We start from the raw sequence: 10,000 nt of genomic DNA, 5'->3' as shown, positions 1-10,000 counted from the left end.
AATTTTGTACTTGCTAAATTTTACTATTTTAGAGTGATCTACACGATCTATAAAATGATTTATCCAGAAGTGAATATTTTGAAAATGGAAGCACATAAACCCATATGCAGACAGATGTAAGCTTAATATAATTACAAAGCTGAAGTCGGGTATTGCTAATTATCATTAAAACTGATTGGAATAAATCACATATTCCAGCACCGATCGAAATTCATATCTCATATATGAAGTTTGATCATTGCACCAAATTAATAAATTCTTTAATGTCATAACTCAAAAATGGAGAAGAAAGGAGAATAAAACATTAATAATTTAATTGTTTTAAGAATTTTATTTCTTTTATTTGAAGAAAAATAATAATAATAACTCAAAATGGAAAAAAATTGAGAATTCACTTTTTAAGAAAAAATTGCTTGAAAATAAACACCATACAAATGAAGTTAAATAATTTTTTTTTAACATTGAGCAAATAAAAAAGCATTAATTAGTCAGTCTGCTTAATAACTAATTATCAACACTGATCTAATACTGATCTGATCAATTATTACAAAAAGTTGTGAGCTGAAGTAAGAAGAGCCTTAATTCATCTTGAAAAAAAAAGTTGGACTAAATTAGAATGTGAGAAAAACTTTCAGGATTAATTTATTCACGATAATGTCACTGTCGTAAATCTCGAATATTCTGATTGATCAGCAGCTATGCTAACTTTTCAATATCTGAGGAGCAACAATAGTAAATGATTCAGCTGTATTACAGAGGTTAGAACTTAAGTTCATATTCTGAAGCATGAAAACAGTGTTTTTCATCAACTTGTACAAATAATCTAGCAATATAATTTTCTTAAAAACAAAAAAAAAAAGCAAACATCTGTTCAATTGTACACTTAATTCATTTATAAAGGCAGCAGCAATTTCTGAATCACCAAAAAGATGGATAATTTGTTTTTCTTGATCACTTGATCCTTCCATTTCAGGTGTTATTTCAATTAAGGTTTACTAGTTGTTAAACTTTTTTGAAAACTAATGGTTCATATCAGTTATTGGTAATGATGTTAATTTCGAATGAATATTGGTATCATCTTTAATTAAATTCTACAAGTTTAAATTCTTAGGATAGAAGGTAGTTTTAAGAGATTAAATTAAGAAGATTAGATACGAAACTACGAATCTTTTTTATTATGCTTTTTGTTTGAAGTTCCTAAATTAGAATAATAAGAAAAAATACTATTCCAACTCGGAATAACCTGTCGTTGCGTATCCATTATAAAAATGGAAGTAAAATTTTTGCTTTTTCCAGGAAGGAAAATGCACAAACTTCTAATATCGCTTGGCATATTAATTGCTCTTGCGATCCTTCCTTGTACATCACATTCAGATGATCATGTAACTTTTATAAACTTATTTCTACAAGAAAAATTTTTTTTTAAATTAAATCAAAAACCATGGCTGGCTTCCTATAGAGTATTGCAAGACTTTGTAGCAAATAAGCGATGAATAGGAAATTAGAGTATTAATTTGAAAAAGCACTTTCGTTTTTTCCAATTCAGCAGCTAAAATTGATTAGAAAAAAGTCATAACGAATTCCATCCAACAACTACAAATATTTAAACGAAAAAAGCACAGAATTCATTTATATTTTAATTTTTTAACTTTCATTTTCTTTAATCAGGATAAATTTGGCATTGATGTCAAGAAGTGCGGTGCAGGTAGTAGTGAATGTGATGTCGGGTACAAATATGACTCTGATGATGGTAATAAAGATGGATATGGCGCTGATAGCGGTGCCAGAAAAAGATATGATAACGATGATAGTGCAAGAGGCGATTATACTAAAGGAAAATTTGTTAAAACTGATGGCAGGTAAGTCATTTGATAAAGCCTATATTATCACTAGGGTTGTTTAATGAATCCTTTCATTGAAGATTATATACTATTTTATTTATATTTGATGTTTCTCTTAATCGATTTGTATATTAATTGTCTGCAAATTTGAAAAATAATGCGAATTAAAAGAGTTCATTTATTTTATTGTAAGAATTATTTGCAGAAGGAAGGAGTGCTTTTCTGCAGAAGCTTGCTACGATCAGCGTGAACCAGAGGCTTGGTGTATTTTAAATGAGAATCAATCATGGATGTAAATGCATTTTAATTGTTTTAAATCAGAATTTTCAATGCTTGTGACTAGAATTTCTCAGTAGTACTGAGAAAGTCCTTTTTCAGAGATAAAGGTTGCTTTTGCGACGCTAAGTTGCATTCATGCGTTATTGAAAGAAATAACAGTGGCAGGCTGGAATACTCGTATTGTACGCCTGAAAAAGGTTGGGAGTGTTCATACAATGACAGAAGCACACAAGACGGTGAAGGTGGTAGTGGTGGTGACGAGAGCGTACATAGCGATGAATATGATGCTGAAAGAGGATATGATGGTGATGATAGTGCAAGAAGTGATTACATGAAAAGAGAATTTATCAAGACTGATGGCAAGTAAGTCATTTGGCTTTCCTATTTTATCAGTAAGGCTGCTTATAAATCCTTTCATTGGCACTGTAATTTTAACTTATTAATGTTGCATTTGATGTGTATAAATTGCTATGCGTATAAATTGTCTCTGAAATTGAGAAATAATGCTAAACAGAAGAGTTCATTTCACTTTATTATGTGAATTACTTGCAGAAAGAAAAAGTGTTTTTCTGAAGAAGCTTGCTATGATCAACGTGAACCACAAGCATGGTGCATGTTGAATGTGAATCAATCATGGACGTATGGACATTTTAATTATCTTTGTGAAAATAGTTTTTCGATATACATTAGAATCTTCATTCTTTGTGTTTGTTTTCTATTTTCTTTTTCAGAGACAAGGGTTGCTTTTGCGATGCTAATTTGCATTCATGCGTTATCGAAAGAAAGAACAATGGTAGGCTGGAATACTCGTACTGTGTGCCTGAAGAGGGCTGGAAATGCTCATACACTGACAGAGGCGCAAACGTTGCTGAAGATGAAGATTCTATCGCAAGCGGTAATATTGTTAATGGCGGTGACAGGAGCACATATAGCGATGAAAGTAGTGCTAACGACGAAAATGACGGTGATGATGGTGCAGGAACTAGATATCATGTTGTTGGAAAAGATTATGTAAAAAGAAAATTTGTCGAAACTGATGGCAAGTAAGTCATATAGCTTTCCTATATTATTAATAAATCATTGATGAAGTGATACTGTCGCATTGACATACTGATGTTGCATTTGATGTGCATAAATTGCCATCATATAAATGAGTAATAATAAGAGAAAAAATTGCAGAAGAAAGGAGTGCTTTTCTGCAAAAGATTGCTACGACCAACGTGAACCGGAAGCTTGGTGCATATTGCAAAAGAATCAATCATGGACGTAAGCACATTTTAATTATTCTTATAGAAAATTGCTTTTAAATATACATAAGAATTTTCTTGGCTTGCTTAAGATTTCTCAATAGTACCGAAAAATTTCTTTCAGATACAGAGGTTGCTTTTGCGACTCTAAATTGCATTCATGCGTAATCGAAAGAAAAAACAGTGGCAGACTGGAATACTCGTATTGTGTACCTGAAGAAGGTTGGAAGTGTTCATACAGTGATGTCAGTGATGGTGGCAAATATAACGGTAATAACGGTGTCGGAAGCAGTGAAAGTCGCACCGAAAGCATATATCGCATTGAAAGTCGTGCTGGGGGACAACATCGCAGCGAAAGTGGTGCCGGAAGCGTATATCGTAGTGAAAGCCTTGGAAAACATCGCAGTGAAAGTTTTGCCGCAGAAGCACATCGCAGTGAAAGTAATGTTGGAAGCGTATATAGCAGTGAAAGTCGTGACAAAAACGTACATCGAATTGAAAGCCCTGCCGGAGGAGAACATCACAATAAAACTCGTGGTGGAAGCATATTTAGCATTAAAAGTCGTGCTGGAGGACAACATCGGAGCGAAAGTCGTGCCGGAAGCGTATATCGTAGTGAAAGTAATGTTGGAAGCGTATATAGCAGTGAAAGTCGTGACGAAAGCGTATATCGTAGTGAAAGTCGTGCCGGAAGCGTACATCGTAGTGAAAGTCGTGCTGGAGGAAAATATCGCAGTGAAAGTTTTGCTGCAGGAGCACAACGCAGTGAAAGTAATGTTGGAAGCGTATATAGCAGTGAAAGTCGTGACAAAAGCGTACATCGAATTGAAAGCCCTGCCGGAGGAGAACATCACAATAAAACTCGTGGTGGAAGCATATTTAGCATTAAAAGTCGTGCTGGAGGACAACATCGGAGCGAAAGTCGTGCCGGAAGCGTATATCGTAGTGAAAGTAATGTTGGAAGCGTATATAGCAGTGAAAGTCGTGACGAAAGCGTACATCGCATTGAAAGCCGTGCCGGAAGAGAACATCACAATAAAACTCGTGGTGGAAGCATATTTCACATTGTAAGCCGTGCCGGAGGAGAACATCACAATAAAAGTCGTGGTGGAAGCATATTTAGCATTAAAAGTCGTGCTGGAGGACAAGATCGGAGCGAAAGTCGTGCCGGAAGCGTATATCGCAGTGAAAGTCGTGCCGGAAGCGTATATCGCAGTGAAAGTCGTGCCGGAAGCGTATATCGCAGTGAAAGTCGTGACGAAAGCGTACATCGCGGTGAAAGCCGTGCCGGAGGAGAACATCACAATAAAAGTCGTGGTGGAAGCATATTTAGCATTAAAAGTCGTGCTGGAGGACAAGATCGGAGCGAAAGTCGTGCCGGAAGCGTATATCGCAGTGAAAGTCGTGCCGGAAGCGTATATCGCAGTGAAAGTCGTGCCGGAAGCGTATATCGCAGTGAAAATCGTGACGAAAGCGTACAACGCGGTGAAAGCCGTGCCGGAGGAGAACATCACAATAAAACTCGTGGTGGAAGCATATTTAGCATTAAAAGTCGTGCTGGAGGACAACATCGGAGCGAAAGTCATGCCGGAAGCGTACATCGCAGTGAAAGTCGTGACGAAAGCGTACATCGAATTGAAAGTCGTGCCGGAAGCGTACATCGTAGTGAAAGTTTTGCCGCAGGAGCACATCGTAGTGAAAGTGGTGTTGGAGGCGTATATAGCAGTGAAAATCATACCGGTAGCATATATCGCAGTGAAAGCCGTGCTGGAAATACATATAACAGTGATAGTAGTGCCGGCGGAGAAAATAGCAGTAAAAATTATGTAGGAGAAAAATATGGCATTAAAAGCAGTACCGGACGTTATAGTAGTAATACAGCGGTAACAGAACAACATGACAATGGATGTGTTGGCGGAGAATGCAAAAAGAGCAGTGCCCTGCATCAGCATGACAGTGGTGTAGGAGGTGAATACGGTTGTAACAGTAGTGACGAGAGACAAACCGTTGAAAGTGATGCAGTTGGTGAATATAAAGATAATAGCAGTGTAGGAGACAAATATGGCGGTGATACCGGTGACATGAGCGCTTATAGCAATGAAAGTGGTGCCAAAGGAGAATTTAGTGCCAAGGTAGTGACAACAGATGAATATAGTAATGAAAGTAGTGTCGGAGGCACATATTACAATGAGAGTGGTGTCGTAAATGAATATGACGGTGGTGTAAGGAATGAATATAGCGGTAACAGCAGTATTCGAGACACATATGAAGGTGACGATGGTGACATAGCTGGATATGGCAATGAAAGTCGCACCGGAGGAGAATATGGTAGTGAAAGTCATGCCGGAAGAGAATATGGTCGTGAAAGTCGTGTCGAGGCAGAATATGGTCGTGAAAGTAGTGCCGGAGAAGAACATGGTAGTGAAAGTCATGCCGGAAGAGAATATGGTCGTGAAAGTGGTGTCGAGGCAGAATATGGTCGTGAAAGTAGTGCCGGAGAAGAACATGGTAGTGAAAGTAGTGCCGGAGAAGAACATGGTAGTGAAAGTCATGCCGGAAGAGAATATGGTCGTGAAAGTGGTGTCGAGGCAGAATATGGCAATGAAAGTCGCACCGGAGGAGAATATGGTAGTGAAAGTCATGCCGGAAGAGAATATGGTCGTGAAAGTCGTGTCCAGGCAGAATATGGCAATGAAAGTCGCACCGGAGGAGAATATGGTAGTGAAAGTCATACCGGAAGAGAATATGGTCGTGAAAGTCGTGTCGAGGCAGAATATGGCAATGAAAGTCGTATCGAGGCAGAATATGGTAGTGAAAGTCATGCCGAAAGAGAATATGGTCGTGAAAGTAGTGCCGGAGAAGAACATGGTAGTGAAAGTCATGCCGGAAGAGAATATGGTCGTGAAAGTCGTGTCGAGGCAGAATATGGCAATGAAAGTCGCACCGGAGGAGAATATGGTAGTGAAAGTCATGCCGGAAGAGAATATGGTCGTGAAAGTCGTGTCGAGGCAGAATATGGCAATGAAAGTCGTATCGAGGCAGAATATGGTAGTGAAAGTCATGCCGAAAGAGAATATGGTCGTGAAAGTAGTGCCGGAGAAGAACATGGTAGTGAAAGTCATGCCGGAAGAGAATATGGTCGTGAAAGTCATGCCGGAAGAGAATATGGTCGTGAAAGTGGTGTCGAGGCAGAATATGGCAATGAAAGTCGCACCGGAGGAGAACATGGTAGTGAAAGTCATGCCGAAAGAGAATATGGTCGTGAAAGTCGTGCCGGAGAAGAACATGGTAGTGAAAGTCATGCCGGAAGAGAATATGGTCGTGAAAGTCATGCCGGAAGAGAATATGGTCGTGAAAGTGGTGTCGAGGCAGAATATGGTCGTGAAAGTAGTGCCGGAGAAGAACATGGTAGTGAAAGTCATGCCGAAAGAGAATATGGTCGTGAAAGTGGTGTCGAGGCAGAATATGGTCGTGAAAGTAGTGCCGGAGAAGAACATGATAGTGAAAGTCATGCCGGAAGAGAATATGGTCGTGAAAGTCGTGTCGAGGCAGAATATGGCAATGAAAGTCGCACCGGAGGAGAATATGGTAGTGAAAGTCATGCCGAAAGAGAATATGGTCGTGAAAGTGGTGTCGAGGCAGAATATGGTCGTGAAAGTAGTGCCGGAGAAGAACATGGTAGTGAAAGTCGTGCCGAAGAGAATATGGTCGTGAAAGTCGTGCGGGAAGAACATGGTAGTGAAAGTCATGCCGGAAGAGAATATGGTAGTGAAAGTCATGCCGGAAGAGAATATGGTCGTGAAAGTCATGCCGGAAGAGAATATGGTCGTGAAAGTGGTGCCGGAGAAGAACATGGTAGTGAAAGTCATGCCGGAAGAGAATATGGTCGTGAAAGTCGTGCCGGAGGAGAATATGGTAGTGAAAGTCATGCCGGAAGAGAATATGGTCGTGAAAGTGGTGTCGAGGCAGAATATGGTCGTGAAAGTAGTGCCGGAGAAAATATGGTCGTGAAAGTGGTGTCGAGGCAGAATATGGTCGTGAAAGTGGTGTCGGAGAAGAACATGGTAGTGAAGTCGTGCCGAAAGAGAATATGGTCGTGAAAGTCGTGCCGGAGAAGAACATGGTAGTGAAAGTCATGCCGGAGGAGAATATGGTCGTGAAAGTCATGCCGGAAGAGAATATGGTCGTTGAAGTGGTGTCGAGGCAGAATATGGTCGTGAAAGTAGTGCCGGAGAAGAACATGGTAGTGAAGGTCATGCCGGAAGAGAATATGGTCGTGAAAGTGGTGTCGAGGCAGAATATGGTCGTGAAAGTAGTGCCGGAGAAGAACATGGTAGTGAAAGTCATGCCGGAAGAGAATATGGTCGTGAAAGTCGTGTCGAGGCAGAATATGGCAAATGAAAGTCGCACCGGAGGAGAATATGGTAGTGAAAGTCATGCCGGAAGAGAATATGGTCGTGAAAGTGGTGTCGAGGCAGAATATGGTCGTGAAAGTAGTGCCGGAGAAGAACATGGTAGTGAAAGTCGTGCCGAAAGAGAATATGGTCGTGAAAGTGGTGTCGAGGCAGAATATGGTCGTGAAAGTCATGCCGGAAGAGAATATGGTCGTGAAAGTCATGCCGGAAGAGAATATGGTCGTGAAAGTGGTGCCGGAGAAGAACATGGTAGTGAAAGTCATGCCGGAAGAGAATATGGTCGTGAAAGTCGTGTCGAGGCAGAATATGGCAATGAAAGTCGCACCGGAGGAGATATGGTAGTGAAAGTCATGCCGAAAGAGAATATGGTCGTGAAAGTGGTGTCGAGGCAGAATATGGTCGTGAAAGTAGTGCCGGAGAGAACATGGTAGTGAAGGTCATGCCGGAAGAGAATATGGTCGTGAAAGTGGTGTCGAGGCAGAATATGGCAATGAAAGTCGCACCGGAGGAGAACATGGTAGTGAAAGTCATGCTGAAAGAGAATATGGTCGTGAAAGTCGTGCCGGAGAAGAACATGGTAGTGAAAGTCGTGCCGAAAGAGAATATGGTCGTGAAAGTCGTGCCGGAGAAGAACATGGTAGTGAAAGTCATGCCGGAAGAGAATATGGTCGTGAAAGTGGTGTCGAGGCAGAATATGGTCGTGAAAGTAGTGCCGGAGAAGAACATGGTAGTGAAGGTCATGCCGGAAGAGAATATGGTCGTGAAAGTGGTGTCGAGGCAGAATATGGTCGTGAAAGTAGTGCCGGAGAAGAACATGATAGTGAAAGTCATGCCGGAAGAGAATATGGTCGTGAAAGTGGTGTCGAGCAGAATATGGTCGTGAAAGTAGTGCCGGAGAAGAACATGGTAGTGAAAGTCATGCCGAAAGAGAATATGGTCGTGAAAGTGGTGTCGAGGCAGAATATGGTCGTGAAAGTAGTGCCGGAGAAGAACATGGTAGTGAAAGTCGTGCCGAAAGAGAATATGGTCGTGAAAGTCGTGCCGGAGAAGAACATGGTTGTGAAAGTCATGCCGGAAGAGAATATGGTCGTGAAAGTCATGCCGGAAGAGAATATGGTCGTGAAAGTGGTGTCGAGGCAGAATATGGTCGTGAAAGTAGTGCCGGAGAAGAACATGGTAGTGAAAGTCATGCCGAAAGAGAATATGGTCGTGAAAGTGGTGTCGAGGCAGAATATGGTCGTGAAAGTAGTGCCGGAGAAGAACATGATAGTGAAAGTCATGCCGGAAGAGAATATGGTCGTGAAAGTCGTGTCGAGGCAGAATATGGCAATGAAAGTCGCACCGGAGGAGAATATGGTAGTGAAAGTCATGCCGAAAGAGAATATGGTCGTGAAAGTGGTGTCGAGGCAGAATATGGTCGTGAAAGTAGTGCCGGAGAAGAACATGATAGTGAAAGTCATTGCCGAAAGAGAATAATGGTCGTGAAAGTCGTGCCGCCGCAGAAGATGGTAGTCGAAAGTCATCGCCGGAAGAGAATATGGTCGTGAAAGTCATGCCGAAAGAGAATATGGTCGTGAAAGTCATGCGGAGAGAATATGGTCGTGAAAGTGGTGTCGAGAGCAGAATATGGTCGTGAAAGTAGTGCCGGAGAAGAACATGGAAAGTGAAGTCATGCCGGAAGAAGAATATGGTCGTGAAAGTGGTGTCGAGGCCAGAATATGGTCGTGGAAAGTAGTCGCCGGAGAGAACATGATAGTGAAAGTCATGCCGGAAGAGAATATGGTCGTGAAAGTCGTGTCGAGGCAGAATATGGCAATGAAAGTCGCACCGGAGGAGAATATGGTAGTGAAAGTGAAAGTCATGCCGAAAGAGAATATGGTCGTGAAAGTCGTGTCGAGGCAGAATATGGCAATGAAAGTCGACACCGGAGAAGAATATGGTAGTGAAAGTCATGCCGGAAGAGAATATGGTCGTGAAAGTGGTGTCGAGGCAGAAATATGGTCGTGAAAAGTAGTGCGCGGAGAAGAACATGGTAGTGAAAGTCATGCCGAAAAGAGAATATGGTCGTGAAAGTGGTGTCGAGGCAGAATATGGTCGTGAAAGTAGTAGTGCCGGAGAAGAACATGATAGTGAAAGTCATGCCGGAAGAGAATATGGTCGTGAAAGTCGTGTCGAGGCAGAAATATGGCAATGAAAGTCGCAACGGAGGAGAATATGG

General features: G+C 41.2%; 2 protein-coding genes across 2 annotated transcripts; both read left to right on the top strand.

Moving 5' to 3' along the window:
- Positions 1 to 1,304: 1,304 nt before the first annotated feature.
- Bm17274 (Uncharacterized protein) lies at positions 1,305 to 7,467 on the top strand (the record flags this gene model as incomplete). Its single annotated transcript, XM_043083075.1, has 8 exons — positions 1,305 to 1,382; positions 1,669 to 1,859; positions 2,047 to 2,133; positions 2,220 to 2,483; positions 2,673 to 2,759; positions 2,852 to 3,163; positions 3,300 to 3,386; positions 3,492 to 7,467. 8 exons carry the CDS (start codon positions 1,305 to 1,307, stop codon positions 7,465 to 7,467), a joined length of 5,082 nt encoding a protein of 1,693 aa, XP_042939009.1.
- Positions 7,468 to 7,487: 20 nt separating this feature from the next.
- On the top strand, positions 7,488 to 9,329 carry Bm17273 (Uncharacterized protein; the record flags this gene model as incomplete). Its single annotated transcript, XM_043083074.1, has 3 exons — positions 7,488 to 8,120; positions 8,194 to 8,578; positions 8,653 to 9,329. 3 exons carry the CDS (start codon positions 7,488 to 7,490, stop codon positions 9,327 to 9,329), a joined length of 1,695 nt encoding a protein of 564 aa, XP_042939008.1.
- Positions 9,330 to 10,000: the final 671 nt, after the last annotated feature.

This window comes from Brugia malayi (assembly GCF_000002995.4).
Source record: "Brugia malayi strain FR3 genome assembly, contig: Bm_193, whole genome shotgun sequence".
Lineage (NCBI taxonomy): Eukaryota > Metazoa > Nematoda > Chromadorea > Rhabditida > Onchocercidae > Brugia > Brugia malayi.
Note: the sequence above shows the minus strand (reverse complement) of the source record. Positions and strands in the feature narration are given on the sequence as shown.